At 46.9% G+C, this 21914-nt stretch overlaps 1 protein-coding gene across 5 annotated transcripts in view; it reads right to left on the bottom strand.

Annotated features, from left to right (window-relative positions):
• PTPRF (protein tyrosine phosphatase receptor type F) overlaps positions 1-21914 on the bottom strand; it is a 369892-nt gene that overhangs the window by 69149 nt on the left and 278829 nt on the right. For all 5 annotated transcript variants that reach the window (XM_056497305.1, XM_056497306.1, XM_056497308.1 and 2 more), the window contains 4 exons: positions 20485-20595; positions 3913-4182; positions 635-1216; positions 6-139 (listed from right to left, as the gene is read on the bottom strand). In XM_056497305.1, coding sequence (XP_056353280.1) covers positions 6-139; positions 635-1216; positions 3913-4182; positions 20485-20595 — 1097 coding nt within the window. The remainder of the gene's footprint in view (positions 1-5; positions 140-634; positions 1217-3912; positions 4183-20484; positions 20596-21914) is intronic.

Raw genomic sequence — 21914 nt, 5'->3', positions numbered from 1 at the left:
CTCACCTGAGTGCCATCCTCCCCTTCCCAGTAGAGCAGCTCGTATTTAGTAATGCGCTCCTGAGAGGCGGGCAGCCATGTCAGCAGGATGCGGGTATCAGACTCTGCTTCTGCCTGGAAGTCAGCTGGCTGGGCAGGAACTGGGGAACAAACACATGGTTAGTGCCAGAAGGGGTGAGAAGACTTGCATGACTTAGCAAAGTCAGCATTTCACCTCATGAGGATCCTCCTTCATATCTGCCAGAACATCCCTTCTCCCCTATACTGCGCTCTTAGAACACCTCAGGCCACAGGCAAGCATCTCTACCACTCAGGTGAGTGACTATGGGCTCACTTCCAAACCCTGACTGATCCCAGATCCTTCTTTCCACTCACGTACTCAGACCCCAGAAAGGTCCACCAGTTACACAGGTGCCAACATCTGTGCCCAGGACTTTGGGACGCTTTTAGCCACTGTATGTCAGACACTCCGTGGGCTGTTACAGGTACAGAGATTGACACCAGCTCCCCAGGACAATCTGACAGCTCCATCCATGGCTGTGGGATGGGAATGCCTGCCCTCTCTGACATGCAATCCCTGGAGCTGTGAAGCCTGGCGTGGTCAGACACTCGGCGGAGCCGCACTCCGTACGTACCCCCCTGCTGCGTTTTGACCTGGATGATGTCCGAGGGGGGCCCGTCCCCCACGGAGGTGAAGGCCAGCACGCGGATGCTGTAGGTGGTGCCTGTGATGAGGCTGCCCACGGTGGTGAGGTGGCTGTCGTCCGTGTTGTGCTTCTGCCACATGCTCAGAGGCAGGTGCGGGTCGGTGGTGTAGTACACGCGGTACCCTCGGATCTGCCCGTTGGGCTCCTCGGGCTGCTCCCACTGCACCAGCATGGTGCTGGCGCTCAGCATCCGTGCCTGCACTTTGAGGGGGGGACTGGAAGGAGCCTGCTCTCCTGTCCGGGCCTCCACCAGCTCACTGGGGGGACCCCTGCCAATGTTGTTGACTGCGATGACCCGGAACTCGTACTCCGAGAAGGGGCTGAGCCCGCCTATGCTGTAGCGGGTTGTTGCCACACCATCCACCTCCTGGAACTGGCCCTCCAGAGATTTGGGCTTGTACTGGATGATGTAATATGAAATGGGGTCAGAGTTGCCTGAATCCCAGGTGAGGGTCACGCTGGTAGCTGTTGTTTCAGTCACTAATGGCTCTGTTGGAGGTTTTGGCAGTGCTGCAATTGGAAGGCAGAGAGGTGTGATTTAAATAATTCAGTCAGCTCAAACCTTGCAATGTGCACAGGGATAAAAATGGAGCTGCCACCTCCCATTAACATTCTTCTTTAAAAGGCAGAAATCATTTCATACTCTATAACATGCATTTTTATATTACCATATATTGCTTGAAGTGGTTCTTAATGGAAGGATAAACAGAGCAATCATGTTATTAGATGTGCTTGACGCACTTACCAGTAGCAGGCTAAATAAAAGTAATTCAACGGGGATGCAGGAATGCTTCTGTCACAGGGGTTCACCCAGCAGTGGGAAGGTACTTGCTGGGCTGGGCTGGCCCCAGAAGGCAGGTGCACAGCTGATTTACAAAGTAAAGCTACCAGAGCACCAAAGCAATCTGGATTTATGCTCTTGCTTCCAGAGAGGCAGTATCGTAGGCCACAGGGAGTTCACGGACAATGCTGTTAGAAGGGTTGATGGGGCAATGCTTTGTAAGTATTACAGTACATGCAGGAGAGATACAGACAGAGAAATTACCAACTTTCATATCCACTATTTCACTGGGTGGTGTGTCAAACTGCAACCTGACAATAAACTGTTACACAAGAACTCTGACAATGACACCTCTGAAGTGTCAATGAGAATGCAACTACTGCAAGCAAACATTTCCAGATTTACCATTTTACCACAAGAACAAAGAAAAAGAATGAGTGTGTGCGAGAGAGCTTTGCAGAGTACACAAATACTTTAGCACAATGACTGAATTAGTCTACAGTAAGTTTAAACCTCCTACAAACCACTCTAAAGTCATTAGTGACTTGTAATGCAGCTGTGCTTGACAAGGAACTACAGAAAATGCTCAAGCCAAATTAAGATCCTCAAGAATTTCATTCTTTGGCAAAGCCATCAAGTTTGTAGTTTCCACAAGATTCAGCTGAGGAAGGCAAGCTCCTTAGCACAGGGCATGCCTGCTCTAAGTACCAGAGAGAATGCCTTCTCCAGTGTTATTGCAACATGAATACTAAGAAGACCATCTGGGCTGAACTGGCATGGGAGGGGAGGGCACAAAACCACAGCCAGACACCCCACCAAAACCCATGGAGGACTCAGGGAGGGCAAACCCGACCTGCACAATATCATGGCCTGAAGAAACATATTTCATACAGCATCCTAGGAACTGGAAGCCTTCCTCAGGCTTTCAAGGACAGATGAAACTCCTTTTCTTGTGAAGAGCTACAAGTTCGACTCTTGACAGCTGTTGGGTGTGCAGCCTCCACGTGAGCAAGGGCAGGTCTGGTACTTTCAATGCACTTAAGTGCAATCAGTTCTGTGTAATCTTGATTCTCCTGTCTGCACTGAAAATGGGCTGCTTGCCAGCAAGCACAGAAGAAGCAACACTGGGCAAAGGAGTTTGGGACAGAGGCAGTAAGGTATCCAGAGTAAAGGTAGAAAAAGCAGATGAGGACACAAGGAGGAAGGTGAAGGGCTAAAGGAGCTGAGCAAATTGCTCCCTGTCCTGGGGCATCACATGATCCAGTGAGGGAGCGAGGTGAAGGCATTCCAGCTGTGAAGAGGTACATGCTGCAAACCATCAGTGCAATGGTGCAGAGCCCACCTCTTCCCTGCAACACCAAACCACCATCCCATCACGGCCCTTTTTTTCTGTATGCTCTTGTGTATCTGCTATAGCAAGGCAAGCACTGTGCCCTGTACGAAGAGAGGCTGGAAAAGGCACTGAGAGCAGATGTTGTGAGTAAAGGGAGCTGGGTGCAGCTAAGGTTAAAAGCATCCTCTGACTAGCCAAGAGAATTTGCTGTTATCTCCAGGTCAGAGAGGGCTAACGCTCAATTCTCTGATTTGTTCAAGCAGGATCACTGTGCTAAAGGTGGCATTAGTGCAGGAAGGGGCCTGCAAGAACAGACAGACTCAAAAGATGATGTATGTGTTGTAATCTGAGCTGCAAATCAACTGCAGGCAGAGAAGGAAAGGGATCTGTGGCTCTGGTGGGCCCCAGATGGGAAAGGCAGGACACCTTCAGACTCCTGTTAGTGGGTGGGCTACCCTATGGTCAGCAACTGGCAACAATATCCTCCTTGGGGCAAAGCTACTTGTGAAATGTCAGCAGAAAGTACAGCTGGAGGACAGCAACACATGAAAAAGGGAAAGAGGCACAGCAGTAAGGGAAGACATTTACAGAGGATTATGCAACAAGTTTCAAATAAACATGTATAGCTCCTCCCTGCAGGGAGGGAAGATGCTCATTTTGTTGAGGCTCACGGACACTTCACATTGCTGTGAGACACTTCTTGTCTCACCCTTACTGCAAGAGGACATGGGTGCAAACAGCTCTCTGACTGCAGACATCCACAGAACCTGCCCCAGGACAGCCCATGGCCACTGAGCTGAGCTGATCCTGCTGATGCACAGAACAAGCCAGACATTGCTGAGACACAGACTCGGTGAGGCTCTCTCATGGCGTAACGAGGACCTTGCCTGACTGTCTACTGTGCCACTTGCAGGGAGAGAGAAAAATACCATCATACTGTGAGCAGGAAAATACAAAGTTGTGGGTTTGGGAACCCTTGCAAGCTGGAAAAGTCACAGAAGAGAGCAGTCAATCAGCTGAAGGCAAGAAACTTGGGCAAAGGGCTACACTGTTGAAACCCAAGTAGGAGCACAGCAAGTAATAACTCCTTACCTTTGACAGTGATCTGGGCTGTGGCTTCGATCATGCCAAGGGAAGAGATGGCCACACAGGTGTAGTTGGCAGACTGCATGATGTTATTCAGCTCCAGGACATTTCTACCCACGGGCATCTCATCTTCTTTGGTCAGTTCCTCCACACCAGCCATCCACTTGACGTAGGGCATTGGGGCACCCACTGCCACGCACGTGAGGTTCACGCTCCCCCCCGGCATCACCTCGTGGTTGCTCGGAGGGATGGAGAATCGAGGAGCAACACGCCGCACTGAAACAAGGAGGAGACAGCTAGTAGGGCCCCAGAACCAGCAGAGAGCACTCAACTGCACTGCAGGGCTACATGAGGGGCAGTCAACACTTTTGCCTGTCTATCCCTCAGGACAGATAAAATGAAGTGCAAAAGCTGTTCACTACTTTGCCAAATTGCACACACTTTGCTCTCTCTCCTTCCTTAGCCACTGGCATCTTATTAGCAGAACTCATTAAGAGATGGCTCAATCCGTTCCCTCCAAACATAGCCTTCTGAAATCATATTACTAACATGAAACATTCCTCCATTTAAATTACATCCTTCTAATTAGAGTGCATGCACAAATGCCAGTCACACACTTAGTGCAGGGCCCACTGAAGCTCTGCAAAACAGGATCACCTGCTCAATTTATTAGCTCTGGAGCAACACAGCCTGTTCCCTAAACCTCACAGGGTTTGGGCAGGGGCAGCAGAAGGGTTTCTTTTTGAATTAGCACACGTGTGCTGCTAAATAAAATATAATTCCTTTCAAAATGTAACTCAGGTTCTACCTTGGCTCAGAAAAAACAGTCACCCGAGCTGCATGACATTGTCAGGGCCTGAAGAGATCACCTTGCTGGGCAGGAGAGAACTAATCCTGACAGATGTGAGATCATATCCATTTTGACAGAAGAGAGCTGGGCTGGCAGAACCTTTCCCACCTTCATGGCAGCTCTTTGGGAGATGTATTCCTCCTTATTGCATTGCACAGCTTCTCTTCATATCAATCCCTTGCTGGGTATTTCATTCAAGACTTATTTGTAAGCAACTCTCAGGTACAATAAAGCTCTAAAGCTGCCTGCCATATGCATTCCTGTCAGGAAAATGACACTGAGAAATGAGGTCCCTTCTTCAGGGTTAGTGTTATGGGCCTATTTAAGCAAGGGTAGAGAAACAACCGTGCTCAGTAAATCTTTGTCTCCTCTGGGCAAGCTCATTTTGATCTGTAGTTAAAAAGGGAAACTACTTGAATGTGTGCTGCCCAGCAGCTCTGCTCTCCTCTAGCCTCCTCCACTGGGAAGGCAGCCCCTGAGCTGGGGTCACAGGTGACTGTCTCCAAGGAGCCTCTCCCTGACCATTGTGCTCCTCCATCAGCACACTGGGCTGGTGGGGCAGCCACTGCTGCACTGCTGGGGAAAGGTGGGAATGGGGCAGGAGCCTGGGCAGGGCCAGCTCACAGCAGGCCAGGGGTGCAGCTGGCCCCAGGGGCGATGGGGGCCTGGGGACTCTCAGCTCTGCTGGCCTGGCTCCTGCCACCACAGACAGCAAAGCTGCTGACAGCCCCGTGAGCTGCAGAGGTGTCAGCCCTGCTTGCCAAGCTGGCTCTACCCAAGTCAAATTTCACTAGTGCTCGCTTTGATGATTCATCTACAAACCATCAGGATTGCAGAAATAGACTGAACACAGAAGCCCCCACACTTGCATGTACAACAGAGCTAAGACTTTGTGATAAATTAGACAATACTGTCAACATTGTATGTGTACTACACATAGTCTCAGTGACAAAACAGGGCTCATTAGCTCCTTACCAGCCAGGGTAAGGAAAACTTAAGGACAACTTCTTTTGCCCTTTTTTTTTTTTTTTTGAGTATATAAATCCAAATTCTTGCTGGATGCTTCTTTTAATCAATTATTAAATTTCAAATCAATACCTACATAAGCAATCACCAGTGAAGTGTTACCTGACCAATGGGGCAGTGCTCCCCGAGTGAGACAGAACTGAAAGTGTACTCAAATGCTATGCAGTCATGAGAATACAGACTGAACCTGATGGACATGGCAATGGTTTAACATGATGGCATGTATTTCCAACCAAAGCATCCCAGCACCATTCATTAAAAGTCGGGTTTATTTTCCAATGAACATGGCATCGAATTATTCCAGGTAGAAGCTGTTCAAATTCCGTCCCCGTCAAAGGACCAAGCCCACCCACCCAAGCTGTGTTAAAACCAAAAAAATAAAAAAGCAAACTTTGAGGACAATGCCATAGGTGTACACAGAGCACTCACACACATGCACCAGGCAAACAGGCTGGCAGGCACTGGAGGCCACTACAGAGTCAGACAGTGGTGGAAGGGCAGGACAGGGAGAGGGAAGGCGCACCAGTACTCACATACAGGGACCTGGGAAGACACGACACTGGGGGACACAAGGCCATGCAGAAAGGTCAGAGCCCAGCATGCACAAAGAGATTTCCATTCCAGCCCTGTGAGGCAGAGGCAGCACAGCCTGCTGCAGAGCCCCCTGCACCCCACGCTGTGTCCCCATGCCAAGCGCTGCTTTCAGGGTGCCCCTGGGGCTGTGCGAGTCCCATCGGTGCCATGTCACCCTCGATGTGTCCTGCAGAGGCAGGACCTGGGGGGGCTGTGCTGTCTCTCCCGAGGGATGCCAGCAGCTGACCATGGCCTGCTCCCCTGCAGGGAGGGGACAGGCACTCACTGGGGCTCAGGGCCCTGCAGCAGCGCTCTGCAGGGTGATGGGAAGTCACTCTCCCCTGTGCCACACACACGGGAGCAGCAGAGGTGGTTGGTGCGTTCCTGTGCCTAAAAAGGGATGGATGGCAAGGAAAATCCTCCTGTTTTCAGTGTGAGACCCCCTCACCAGGCTCTACACAGGCACACCGCAGCCTGTGGAAGTCGTGCAGAGCCTCAGCTCTCCAGCCTGGCAACAGATGAGTGGTTAAACAGCCTTCTGTGGTGCATTTCTGCAACCCAGAATGGCTGAGCCGTCTTCCCCTCATTTGCACATCAGCAGAGCTGCTGAGATGGGCTCGCTGCTCTGCACCAGAGAGCTGCAGTGCCCAAGGCACCCAGCTGCTAAAAATGGATGCCCTGTGTAGGGGTCAGCTCTCTACATGGGAGGTGGGAAGAGGTCAGGGCAGTGCCTTTGGTAAGAGGTGTGGCCCAGACAGTGCTCTGTCAGGAGTATGTGCAAAGGAGGGGACGGGCTCCGCCAGCCTCCCATCCTCTTGGGGGATAATTGGCAGCTTCTTGTCCCAGTCAGTACGGAGGAGAAAGGGAGATGCTGTCAGTTAGCATTAGCAAGAGCTGGCACGGCTCTCACAGCAGCTTGCAGAGCACCATCAACACATTCCTCAGGCTCAAGCCAGCAATTTAAGTTGCTTGCTTTGCTAGCAGAAGAGTCTGGTAATAATTTAAATCAGTGTAACTCCTCAAAAAGCAGTATTCTTAGAATTTCTGTCCAATTTACAAGTCAAATCACATGGGGTAGCACAGTCCATGATGCTACCTTAAGTGCTCCAGAAAATTTTGCTTTCTTCATTTTTTGTGGCAATGAAATTTCCCTTTTAATTACAATTTTCTTGACTAGAATTTGCAATAATTTTTTTTAATTCTCTTTTTGGATAAGGATCAGAAGAAGGTGGTTCAGAGGTTTTGTAAGAACAGCACAGGGAAAAAAACTACTGTGAATATTAAAATTATTTCAATGGACAATACTGTAACTCAGGGATTTAGTTAAACCTGCAGACAGTCAAAAATGAGATTCATTATAATTCATCCTGAGAAAAGGCATCATAAGTGCTCTGTGCTAGTCCACTATTTCATATATCTCCCCACTGAGAGCATTCCTTAGGAAGTGAAGTGTAAGCAGTGAGTGCAGTGCAACCTGAGCCCATACCCTGGATCTCACAGGACCAGGAGAAAAGACAGTGTGGAGTCTGGTTCCTCACTCACAGGGGGACTGCTGGGGGGAAGGAGGGGAGCAAGCAACACTAGAGCCACAAAGGTTGAGAAATGTTAATAATTCAGCATGCACTAACATGCACATTCCTTGCCTTGAGAGCAAAGAGCTTCAATCGATTGCCTGGCTCCTTTCAGCACAGGAGTGGCTGCTCCACACGTCTCAGGTTCCCTCCAAGGGTGAAGTTACCCCTTTGGAGAGCCAGGGACATCCTCCTCCCTGCTGCTGTCTGCTAAAGCAGCAGGCTCTAAGCTCAGGGCTCTCAGGCTGGTGCTGTTAGTCCCTCTCATGTGCTGGGACACTGCTGGCATCCAGTGAGCTCTGCTCAAACACAACAGTGCCAGGACTGCCCAGGCTTCAGAAGTCCTGCAGCGCTGCTAGGGACGGGAAAACCAAATTTCCAAATTTTCCTGCTGGCTGCCTTGGCCACAGTACAGCTTAGCAGATGTCAATGCTAACATCCCTCCCTCTAGTTTGCAGAGATCCAAGCACCTCTACTTGCCTGCTCCTTCATGGTTTCCTTTGAACCATGCCTACTGGCATCTAATTCTGGGCCTCATCTTTCCCCTTCCTGGGTGCTCACTGGGTGCTGCCCCATGGTGATGGAGAGCTGTGCTTGTGCTCTGCACGCTTCTCTGCTCCTCTCTCAGGTCCTGCTCTACTGTCCTGACATCCTCTCCCCTTTGCTTGTCCTCTGCATGAGGGAACAGCAGCCTCAAGTCCCTTTTGCTCTGAAGGAGAACCAGGAGTGCCTGGTCTGCTGCTCCTCCCTGGTCCCAGCACAGACAAGGCAAGGTTGGGGGGCTCTGCTCTAACCTCCCAAGTGGGATGAGCAGCAGTGTGTGATGTGCAGGGGTGCATCCTAGAAAGTGTGAGCCAGTCCAGCTTCATTACTTGAGCCAGCCAAGCTGAGGGATCCCTGGTGCACAGGGTGTGCTCTTGCCCTTGCCAGACTGGTAACCTGCCAAAACTCCTGTCTTCCTCAGCAACCACCTCCTCCACATTGGGAAGGACTGAATTTAGGAGCCATCCTCAAATATAATCATTGGTCTGCATGGTTTACTCATCTGTAGACACCTTTCATCTCTCCCCAGTGCTATCATTTTACAAAAGGACTTCAAACGGAAAGGCAGTTGCTGAAGTCTCACAACCTATTGACAGAACCAACAGAAGGAGAGGAAAAATTGGAACCAGAAAAAATGCATTTACAGTCTAATCTTGTGCTCAAACAATGCTGTACTATTTATGCTCCCAATGTATCCTTGAGTGCTGACATTTTATAGACAATTTCCAAAACAGGGCCTTGCCATTTTTGGATTATATTTCAGCTATAACTTTTAGGTCTAATTATTTGTGCTGACAACCACATATAAAAGAGGATATATCATTACAGTGGTGCAGCACTGGAGACACATCAGCATTCAGCATACTGACATACTAATAGCAAAGTAAGGGAGAGCAAGACTGTGGAGCTCTGCAATTTGCATTTGCTCTCAGAAATTTCTCTGATGAAAATAACACAACATTAAGAAGGGGAATAAGAGAAAAGATCCACAGTATCAAGATAAAATAACTTTTTAATAAATAACCTTGTAGCAGTCACAGAGTAATAATTAAATGCATGGGTTAGCAGTACATAGTTTTAAGTAAAGCTGGAAAAATGTACAATGTAATTATCAGAGCCAAACAAATTATAAGCATGGCAAATCCCAGTGGAATATTTAGAAACTAATTTCTGGCTTCACATTAAATATTTGTGTATGTAGGTATTTTTGGTGGAGTGGGAAGGAAGGGTCAACAGAAAGAATAAGAAATTCTTCCCTCCTGCTGGCTAATAGCTATTCTCAGCTGCTTTCCTTCAGCTAAACTATGTGGCTAAAACATTTAAGTGCCCAGTCAAAGGTTTAGTCTCCAGACGTGTCTCAGCCATCAGAGCAGTGCTCCAAATTCATTGAAATCTGGGAGGCTTTGGGCCCTGGCTTTGATTTCTTATCTTTTCTTCCTCGTTCTCATTTTTCATCATTGTCTTGGGCTGAGGTAATTTTATCCTCCACAAAATCTATTTTTAGAAGGTAAACAACAAAGGTCCCGTTCCTCAGTACAATCTGAATGAGAGCATGTTCCAGGGAGAGAAACAGGACTGAACTCAGTGTACTGAAACAACTGCTATGATAACTGGTTAAAACTTGTTCCAGTGACTATTGTAACACAATTCACCCAGCTGCCTGATGGTTTGTGTGAGACAAGCCAGGGTCTCTTCCCCACACCATCTGGGGAGCAGTGTGAGCATTCCTCACCTCAGTGTGTGTGAAAGGACAGACCCCCACAGGACCTGTTCAGTGAAGGAATCATCTCTGGAAACTAAATCCAGACTTCTGCCAGAAACACCAGCTTTCCTCAGCATGAAATCATGAGTGCCTTGAGCTAGGTCTGGAGCTAGATTTAATTTAAAGGCCGGAGTTGCCTTCCACTCCTGTCCTTTATTCACCTCTGGCTCTCTGAGAGCAGCAGGACAGAGCAGAGCAAAGCCCCAGTCAGTGTTTGCTGAGTGGCTACAAGCTCCTGTGCATGTCACCATGGGTGTCCCTAGGGCACCTTTGGTGTGGCTGGGGCCACTGCCAGAGCTCCTGCTCTCCTGCCAGCAGCAGGAAGACCCAAACCCAGAGAAGGAAGGAGAGGAAGACCTGCTCACATAAAGGGCTCCTGTCTGAGCATGGACAGGGCATGGAAAATGTGCCACCCCAGTGCAGGGACTGCTGGGGAGCAGGGAAGTTGCCTCAGCACAAGGGATCTGCATCTCAGCCAGCTGCCCCTGCTGCCCTGTGGCAAGGGAGGGGCAGTATGCTGGGTTCTCCTCTAGCTGAGACCAAAAGTAAGCTTTTTCCCTCTAGAGAAAGTTAAAACTTTTAAAGCTTCAGGAGGAATTAAGGAATCCACAGTCCCTAGCAGCTTGTGAGGGGACTGATCATTCTGATCTCTGCTTCCAAGGACTGTTCTTGATCTCCAGCCAGAAAGCAGCAGCAGTTTAGAGGTATAATACTTGCACCTAGCACGAATAAAGGGTTAGAGGAGGACCCCACACCAAGCAGCATGCACTTTTTCCTACCCTGCCTTTGACAAAACTGCCCTGGCTGGTATTTGCATGCAAAATATATTCTGTGCACTTTAAATCTCAAGCAACAAAAGCATGCAAGCAAAGTATCAATGCCATCACCAGAGTCACAGCAAACAGTAAGCAGATTTCACCAGGCACAGTGTGGCTGTGCCTGGAAAGGAGCCAGTCTGCAGGGCCCCCTCCCCTTTTGGGGATGGCTCTCCTCTCCCTACTGGAAAAGTCCCATCTGACGTGGCGTACTGTAGATGGATAAGAAGTGAAAAGGACCAACCTTCTCGCTGATCTGAGAGATGAAAGTTTGTTTTGTTTGATGGCAGAGTGCGATGAAGATGAGGAGGGAATAAAAAAAGACAAGGAAAAACACAGAGAGTAAAAACAGGCCAAGCTTCATCTGTCCGCACACCACTGAAACGACAAGACAAGACTACACAGGTCAGCCACGACTCCCCACCGTGCACACTCCACTCCACGGGGGGACAGGAGAGGCTGCACTCACTCTGCTCTGGCCTGGAGCAGGGTGGCCCCTCTGCCCCCTGACCCACTCACCACTCCTGGCAGCAGGGCAGAGGGGATGGCACGTCCTGCACATCCTCACACGGAGGGTGCTTCAGGGACCGCCCCGCTCTGGGCCAGACGCTGGATGCACAGACATGTTTACATGTGCAGAACACTCACACACACACAGCAAAGGACTCCAGCCATCACACATGTGCTCCCATACACCCACTCCTGCTACAGAGATGATGGCAAAGGCACTTCAAACCCATTGATCACACACTGGGAAGACCACACATGTAAATCCAAATTTTATAAAGTATGAAAGAAATGCTCCAAGCGGTGAATCAAAAAATCTTCTACCATGAAGAGCTGTTTCCCCTCTCCAAACAAAGAGCTAAATGCAGCAGAGAGGTATTAGGCAAGTGACAGACATGCACAGTCTCAGCTGGGCTCAGTTTTGAGAGCCTCATTGGCACATTGCTCTGTGAGTGAGAAATGGACAAGAAATCAGAAGGACAAAAACACCCAGAGAATTGAGCAGGTCCCAGTTTTTGTTCCTGCGGGAGAGACAGCAGAAGGTTAGTTGCATTTTCCTTATAGACAAAGGAGATCTTATTTCTCTAGCAGGAGTGACCTCACTGCAGCTACAGATCTGTGGCACACCAGCTGTAATCGAACCCTCGCTGAGAGAATACACAAATGGATTTGATAGCTGAAGACTGCTTATGAGTCACATTTTTGATGGGGGAAGGAGAAGGTGGGGGAAGGAATTTGCTTTCCAGCAGAAACACTGCAAATTAGAGAACAGCATGTGGCATTATACAGTGCAACAGTACAGTAAGCCAGCATCAGAGGACAGGATTTTAACCAACACTGACACAGTACAGGCAAGGCAACAAGCTACCAGTAACAGCTACCACAGTGGCCTGTGGAGTGTAATGGAGCTTGCTGGAGAGTAGCAAAACACTTATTTACATTTTTTCAATTGAACTGATACTGGGGAACTTGAAGCAAGTAACTCAGAGCTTATCTGGCCCATAAGTAAGGGCCATATCCAGCAAGGTGACCCAACTAGACATCTTTAAAACAAACAGTCCTGAGCTTAAAGTCCAGGTTTCTTCTGTCTTGCTTTAAAAACGGGATTTACCTCCTGGTCTACAAAACCTTAGCATAAGGCTCATTTGATCCTGTGAGACCCTGTGATGGGAGGGAACCTCTTTATTGCTGCTCCCAAGCCAGCACTTTATTTCCTAATCTAATGGAGTGTATCACATCTGCATGGCTTCAGCAGACATGAGGGGCTCCTGCCTTCTGCTCAGCTCTTCCCAACAGGAAGGATTTGTTTCCTGCCCTTGCTCAGGAAGGACAGTGCTTCTGGCAAACCAGGTGTGGTCCTGGAAAGCTGCATTTCTGGAAAGCAGCACTAACATTGCATTAGGACAACACAAACTCCAAGTGCTGCCAGCATGGACCAACCTACTGGACCACTGGGACTGTGAGACTGAAGGGCAAGAGGCTGGTGAAGGGTGTGAGACTGAGGCATGATGCTGGAACAGGAATACCTGTCCTTGCTGCTGAAGAGCCCACCCCAGAGCCCACCCCTGCCCCTGGGAGGGACTGATGGACCCCAGCCACAGCAAGAGGGCTCACTGTGCTGCACTTGGCCTGCCTGGGGGAAAGGTGAGGGGCTGCTGCTCCAGCTGGGGGACAGCCAGCAACTTTGTTTTGGGGAATCTGGCAGGGATCCCACTGCATCAGTCAGCATGGACAGGAGCAGGCTCCAGCAGTGGCTTTCCACAGGTGTTGACACTTCAGATTAGAGCTGGAAAGGTCAGGAGACACATGTGAAACACACTAATTCAAACAGATTACTTTCTGGTTTGTCAAACATGAACAAGTTTAGGACCTGCTATTTGTCATTAACTGCTGGATTATCTCTTAATCTCATTTTATATTAGTGGCTTATAAGCAATAAAAACCAGTAGCAGGCTATTTTGGTAGAGCTATAAAGCAAGAAGGAACACCTGGGCAGAAAGTTCTCTCTGCTCTTTCCTTAGTTAAGGCTTAAACAGCTCCTGCTTTATCTGAGATAAACCTGATAAATGGTAAATTGAAAGTTTCATCTCCTTACAGGTTCCATTCACATGGTCTCTTATCTCCAGTTCTGTATCCATGTCAGTCCTAAGGTAAAAAGCATGTTTTATCAATGTTTTTTCTGCTTTTTCACAGAACAAATGACTGAGCAGTGATGGTAAATAACATCTGCCTCCCCACCATGCAGGGACAGAGGCAGAGAGGATTTAAGCCTGGGGTTACCCAGAGAATCCCCTGTGCAGAACACACGGCTCACCGGGCACGCTGCTGCGCTCTCAGAGCCTGAGCTGCCGGCAGCCAGGCTGAACACCCAGCCTAAGTGCAGTCGAGTCACAGCAGAAAACCATCAGGGGATAGCAAGCTCTAGAAGGTAAAAACAGGGCTCCATCTGAGATCCAAGCTGAAACAGCAAAGAGCAAGGCTGTGTCAGACACGTCTGCCAGCCCTGACTGTCAGATGGTTCTCATGCTCTACAGGCAGAAATTCCTATGCTGATTGAATTTGGCTTTTACTCTGCCACAGATGTGCTTGTCTGTGCAGCAGCAATACTCTAACCACACCAGCTTGTTGCAGAAAAAAGGAATTTGGATTTATGGGGGGCTCTGCTTTTGAATAGTTTTGACATTAGCTACCTGAAATAAGGCAGGAGGCTGTGGCCAGGATATGAGTGTACAGGTCTGAGAGTTTAGATCACTAGCTCAAACAAAGAAACACATTTCCAAAGCTTTTCAAAGTGGGAAGCTAATACTTCCCTGAGAGCATCAAGGAAGTTCATTATCCCAACTGGTATTGCAATTCCACTGTGAACTGCCAGCATCTGTTCTGTGTGAAAACCCTCTGGTGCTATGCAAGGCATTAATAAAAAGGCCAACCCAGACACTTTGGAATCCAAAAGCCAGAGAGGTTAACAAAAACCCAGAGGGGAATGAACCTGTTCTGCTTATCTCCAAAAGCACATCTTGTGTCTCAAGGATTCCACATAAATCAAATTTTATCCCTTACAGCTTTTAGTGGTATACAGGAACAAAAGGACAGATTGTCTTTTTTACGCCAGATTACATGAGAATAGGACAACCTTCCATTATATCTGATGAACAATGTTCTCATGCCACAGTGATGAGTATATTCCATCCTAGAGAGACAGACAGGATGCTCAGGGTGCCCAGCCATCCTCTCCCATTCATAGTGCACACACATGCATGCATGAATTCAATTATGAGAAAATCTCAGAGCACCAGAGATGTATTTCTTCATCCTTTGTTCAAGTGGATATGGAAGGGGAGGAAATGGACATCTAGTTGGCACAGATATGCAGGCCTAATTGTCCCACAGATGTCTGTGCAGGTCACGTGGGAAGGAGGGGGAAAGAGGTTTTCAAGTACATTTCTGTGTTGCATTATCATACACTGAGCCACCAGTCATTCTCCTTCTATTTTCCATAAAGGTCATTCTACAAATAATAAGACTTGAGCCTTGCACTTTGAACCATCAAAGGACTTTGCAAGGAATAAAATTGTTAAGCTTATTTAGTTGAGTTGTATAAAGCACATTGGAATCTTTAGTTGGAATGTGCTAGCTGAAGGACAAAGAACTATTTATTAAACCATGATCATTACAAGTATTACAGCACAGCAGAATGCTCATAGAAACACACTGATGATGAACACACTTCCTTGCTTGGAGAAAATACGGCAGAAATATTCATAGTAATATTTGGGGAGGAGAAAACTTGGCAGAAGCCTCCCTGTGCTTCTGTGGCTCAGATGTTGGTGTGAGGATACGCAGTGACAGCAGCACGAGCCACAGTGCCAGTGTCACAGTGTCACAGGCAGCCCTGGCTGCTCACAGCCAGCCAAGGGGCACCTGCCTACACACTGGGACGTGGGGCACACAGCACAGCCACAGCCTCAGCATGGGGCAGAGGATGTGAAACAAAAAGCACTGCAATTCCACGGGAAGGAGTGCACTCCTTCAGCAGCTCCCTGCTGTCTGCTGCACTGCAGCCTTATCCCAGGGTCAGGACTGTGCAGAGCACACAGGGACTGCAGACCCCTCAGCCATGTAGCAGCTGCTCAGGGTTATGCTCTGTGGCCTCCAGCACAGCCTGCCTCGGCTTTGTCTGATGGTCCAGGGCTCACATCTGTCCACAGCAGCAGTCGGGGCATCAGTCTGATCCAGCTGCTGCTTGGTGGCTCCTGTCACCCAGGCATCTCCCTCACAAGTCCCTCCAGTCCCTGTGCCTGGGATCACTGCCAGGCCCTCAAGCACTGGCAGTGCCCCTCTCTGGTCAAGTACTGTCACCCTCATCAACCCTGAGGAGAGGCAGGTTTAACAGAGCACACTGACAGGAGTGTGAATACAGCTGGCCTGTAAACAAACATATTCCTTTGTTATTTAGCCATTTTTCAGACATCTCAAATTTTGGTTGCTGACTGTTCAACCACTGTCCTCAGCTTTTACTCTTCTCCTGGCAATAGCCTTAAGCTTTGACTGCTGTTGCTATTTTAGCTGCTTTAATATTACATAAGCAGAAAATGTTCTTTTTAAAGGCGTCAAGCCTTCTTGCTCCAGGCCCGTGTCAGTCATTCAGAATTATTATTATTTACACAAGGTCCCTGCTGCAGTAAGTATCATATAGCCAAAAGTAGCCATTTCAGTGAGCTCCCTCCGTGTCTGAGCCTAAGCTACTGCCAAGTTCTCAAGGGTAAAACCCTGCAGAGGCCAGAGAATTGCTGTTAGGGACAGAGCTGCAATCCGAATTTCATTTTGGGTGATGGCTCCTTGGTGAAATTTGGTAAATAAAATTTCAGACTTCAAGCAGGGTTCCCTGCTGCCAAATGAAATATCAGCCTGGCCTTTCAAAAAGCAGATCAAGAAAGCACAGATTTTTGCAGTAATACCATTTCTATTTACTGCAGTCTGATTTACTAGTTTGCAATTTGGGGACAAAGCAGATAACTCAGTTTTAAATGGCCTTTTTAAAAACGTAGCTGTGCAGCTCCTTCTCTATAGTATGTGTAGCATTTTGGGGCAGAGAACTCATTACACTTGCCCCACTGGGCTGTGCCTTGAACGCCTGAAAAGCAGCATTTAAGAAGAGAAAACTGGGCAGCAGATTTCTCATTTGATGTCAAGTATGCAGCCAGGGCTCCTATAAGTACTATTCTAACAGCACTGACATTGCTCATTACTATAAGCAACACTGGGGAACACTTCTAGTGAACTCCACAGTATACTCTTACATACATGTCTTCCTACTCATTTGCTTCATGTGTAGAGAAAAGAAAGGGTAGAAAACCTCTTCATACAGGGAAAGAGGAAAATAACTGCATCTATTGTGGTGTGCACCACAAAGGCCACCACCTTCACAGGCATTTCGTAGGACAAGACTTGTGGCTGAAAATGCTTCTCTTGGTGCAAATGTCCCTGAAGGTGTAGGCAAATTAAAAGTGAAATGTATTCCTAAAAACCCAATAGCATAGGTGAATCAGTGCAATTACACTATACTCCCAGTGAACATGACAAAATGGCACCATCTTTTTTTTTTCCACACTAGGTCCAATCTGCCTTCTACTTTTAAATCAATTTCTTAAATGTCTTGAATCAACGTCTTGGATCTTTTATTGCTAAATTAGACAGTAAGCTCTCTGGATTAGAAGAATCACATCTTCCATGTTTCTATTCCCTTCCCTTCTCCCTGCAGCACCATCAAGTCCCAAATCTAATCATTGTTACAATATACTGTGGTATATGTAACCATGGACCACAAAAGGACAAGTGTTTCTTCATGGTGGTAACCATAACATCCAGACCAGCACTGGCAGACGTGCTTGTGGTTAGAGGGCAGGATAGGAATATGCCACTGTTCTCCCTTCAAAGTCCCTGCTGTGTCCAGATAGCCACCTTGCCCTGGCACACTCCCTGCTCTTGCTTTCGCCCTGCTCTTGCTCCTCTGATGGTCTGGATGTTCTGTGCCACCCTCCAGCAGTGGGAGGCAGCCAGCTCCCAGCGCTGATCCCAGCCCCATCCCTGCTCTGCAGCAGCAGCCAGATAGACCCATCAGTCCAGAGGCAGAAGGCTTATGAGGATTGCTTTCCAGCACACTTAGTAAGATGAAAATAATAGCTCCAAGGAAAATGCATCCATTTTCCTTTACAAATCCCTAGTGTGGAAATGTTTTAACTTTTAATGAAGTCCATCTGTGCAGAAGTGCTGGCTCTAAAGGATTTACAGAGACAAGCCACTGGTGTAGCCTGCTCCTTCCTCCTCCTGTTTTTCCATTGATATAGAAAGCCCTGAGCAGTGCCCGGATACTCCTTCTCAGCACCCAGCCTCTTCCTTTGTTAGCATGAAAAGTATAAAGATGCTAATGAGCCTGTGCTTTCTAACTCAGCCCACTCACTAAGGATTACCTGGGAGGCTAGAAAGAGGAGAATATGATCAAAAACATAAATCCCAAGAGTCAAGAGACAAACAAACATTTGAACTATTAGAAAAGCAATAGGCTGTAAACGAGAGCAGGCAAAAGCAGCCCCAAGAACTACACAGACTGGGAATTAGTGCTGCTGCTCAGCACTCAGCCATGCTTCCCAAGGAAGTGGATGACTCTGGGTATTCACTACAATGAGGTCAATCACTATAAAACCACCAAGCAGTGGCGGTGCAGCCCACAGACTTAATTTCCACTGTAATTTAGCATTAATTAATGTCCTCCCTAGTAAACATGCAGGCACTTTCTAAAGATCCTACTGCAAGTCACTGATGTGTCTAATGACAGTACTGTAGGACTATTACAAAAAGAAAAATCAGGGATTTCTATCCTGCCTCCCAGGCCTGAGAAAGCAAGATATTTTAATTTTTTCCTTGCATTAAAGAAATAAAATACTGTTCTCTGACTAACTTTATGAGGTCTTTAACTAATGTAGTAACAATGAGACCTTTTTTTTGTAGATCATTTGCTATCAGAAACTGTAAGCAAAAATACCATCTAGGACCTAGTATGCATAGGAAATATAATCTGGTAACATCATCATAATTTATGGGGTGCCATGTCTTAAATATACAGAAGGACTTTAACAGGATCACATAAGTTGGAGATTCACATTGTAAAGACTATGTGCCAGACAAAAAGGCTGGTTCCAAAAACATTTATGTGTAAAAAAGAGAGTTAACAGCAAAACTTATGTCAAAGACCATGCTTTTGTTGGGGAACATGAGGATACTCTCACATGTGCAGACCACCCACAGCCCATGCTCAGCCCCAGCAGGACAGATGAACCTTGCTGAGCACAAGCCAAGTGTAAAATCCAGTACACTCCTCAGTCCTCTGGGATTCATTTGCTAAACAAAGAGCGTTCATTAGTAAGAAATTGTAAAGTTGTTAAGAAGAGGCTTTTCTACCTCTTGAAGCTTTTGTGCCTTTTTCAGCCACATGTCTATAGAAAATAGAACATTGACAGTCTGAGCATGTCACAGGAAGCAAAAGCATCCCAAATACTGCAGCAATACAGCTGGATATCCACACAAACCTATGCAAGAACAGCCAACCTGGTAACTAGAATCCTTTCTCTCAGAGAGCAAAGGGTCAATCTGGGATGAGTTTTAGTACAGCTTGCCTGAAAAATGAAAGTGCAAGAATACAGGGATTTTAAAATCATGCATAAATACATTGTGAGAGTGAAATGAGTGATTCCACTGCACAGACATAGCTTCATCTTCTGAATATGCTTAATTGGATACTTCAGTCTTCCAAAGACTCTTATAATCCAAATTAGGCTGCAAAATAAAAAAGCAGTCCCCCATAATAAACAACAAAAACAATGCCAGAAGCCACCCCTAGAAGCAAACACACAGCATGACAAGACTTTATCATTCTCATGTCCTCTTTCCATACTAACCAATGCATATGCAGCCTTAAGATTGTATTTTTTTTTCCTTTTAAGTCAGAGGAAGGAAGAAATGAACATGAGATTTTACCATTAGTCTGTTGCTTTACTATATGGAAATAAAATCTGGTTCTTACTTCCTAATAAGCACCAGCACAAGAATGTTCTTTATTTTCTTGGGAAAACCCGTAACTACATTTCCCAGGGGTTCCTGACCAATGGCTCTGGTTCTACAGAGTTTCATATGAAGCAGCATGTTTTTTTTCTCACTGAAATTAACAGAAAGTGCACAGGGAATTTAGCACTTGCCTCTCTCCAAGCTAATTCAAACACCTTCAATGTAGAGCAACAAAACTGCCAGGAGACTATCCTAATATAAAATCTAGTTATTTTGGTATGTTGAAAACAGTTTTAAATTGGCAACGTAGCATAACCATTAGAAAAATTGATTTACATGAATTGTGGCTAATTTCCAGCAGGTTCCCAGTGTGAGCCACTAATACCCAGAGGCTCAATCATTGATGCATATAAGATGGATTAGGACAACTCTAAAAAGCTATTCAGTTTTTAAAGATACACATTCCAAAGCAGAGGCCTAAATATTGGCTCAGCACAGCTGAGCACCTCTGGCTGATCAGAGCATGACCAGTTTCACACTATTCCACCACAAGCATGCCTTGATCCCAATCAAGATAACTATGACACAGAAGTGCAGGAGCTCAAGAGAGAAAGGAATTCCCATTTTGCTCATGTTTCAGTATTTAATGTACCACCATATAAACAGCAAAACCAGATTTGCTTTGTGAGTCAAACACAACGTGGATCAAAGACATAATTGAACTCAACTTGCTGGTTTTTAAACAAAAGGCCCCACCACACAATCCAGTGCAATCAGGGCATGAAGGCAGGGAATGTTCTCCTTTCACTGAAAACCATGGAGATTTTGGGAAGGAGGAGAGTGACCTCCTTGGGTGCAAGGTGCTCTTACCTCGAACATAAAGGTTGGCTGGGGCAGAGTAGCGAGTTCCTGCACTGTTGGTTGCAACACATTCATATTTGCCTTGGTCTGACTCCTCACTGTTCTCTATTTGCAGAGCTCCTGTACACAAACAAGATGAAACAGACAATTCAGGTTATGGAAAATCTGCTAATCAAACCATCAGCCTCTGAAAAGGAAGGCCATGCCCCACACTTTTAAGGTATCTTCCTGGATAAATATTTCATGATGTTCCCTGGACCCACAAGGTACCAGCATGCAGCCAAAGGTACCCAGCCTGCTGTTAGAAACTTGTGAAATTGATTATTGTTATTTTTCTAATGTGCAGGGAACCAATTATTGATTTATTTCTAACCACCCCAACGACTTTTATTTTTTTGCTTCAATAAAGGAAGAAAACATACACATACATACATATTAATTACAGCTTCATATGGGACTCCTGTCTAATAAAAGGACCTTTAATAAGTCTTTAATCAAAACAGGCAAACACAAAGCACACTTAACTGTAGCTGTTTCTTATCTGATCCACACAAAGCCTAGCAAACACTCAACAAATTACAACCTTCCTGCAGAAATTGGCAGAGTCCCATCCCTCCCACCTCAGCACTCTTCCTTGGTGATGTCTCAAAAAGACATCTCTTTTTGAGAAAACACTTTGCCTTTCGTCAGCTTTTTCCATGTTACTGCTCCCTGTATTTTTTCAGATTTCATCATATACAATATAAAAAAAAAAAGTTAGAAAGTTAGTCTGAGACATGAGAGATGCACACCAATGCAATACACTCAAATTGCTGCACGGTGCTCGTGTGCTTGCTGCCCCAGCTTTGGGTCAGGAACAGCTGCTTATCCCACACTGCACATTCCTTGGGACATGATCTGATCCCATCCCCAAAGTGCCAAATGCATGAGGGGCACATGTAAATAATGGCAGTAATTGTCTGGGCACAGAGAGTAGCAATTTACATGGGGGACTTGTACCATGGGGAACAGTACCAGTGATGTGGAAGTGAGTGATGGTCTAAGCTGGTTTTCTCTCATCTACTCAGCACATTCCACTGGTGTCCAGCAGCACTCAGCCTGGCAGCCTGGCCTTTCATCCAAATTCTTGCCCAGCACAGATGACTGCACAACTGGTCACACCTAAACTCCCTTAACTGGGCTCCATATGCAGGCTAAAAGATGGAGATGCAGAGAAAGAAAGAAGCAGGATGCATATGACAGCACCCTGGCACTGCAGGAGCGTGTGGCCTCTGGCCAGACACTGAAGTGGCTGCTGCTCAGCCTGCTTTCCCCAGGCATTGTGGGAATAATTTTTTAAGTGCTCCCAAGTGCTCAGATTCTGCTGGTTAGTATTGCCTGCAAGAAGGGAACTCTGCTCACAAACCATATACCAAGCTAAAAAATGTTAACCCCTTTGC

Source organism: Oenanthe melanoleuca, chromosome 8, assembly GCF_029582105.1.
Source record: "Oenanthe melanoleuca isolate GR-GAL-2019-014 chromosome 8, OMel1.0, whole genome shotgun sequence".
NCBI classification, from domain to species: Eukaryota; Metazoa; Chordata; class Aves; order Passeriformes; family Muscicapidae; genus Oenanthe; species Oenanthe melanoleuca.
This window is presented reverse-complemented; position numbering and strand designations above follow the sequence as displayed.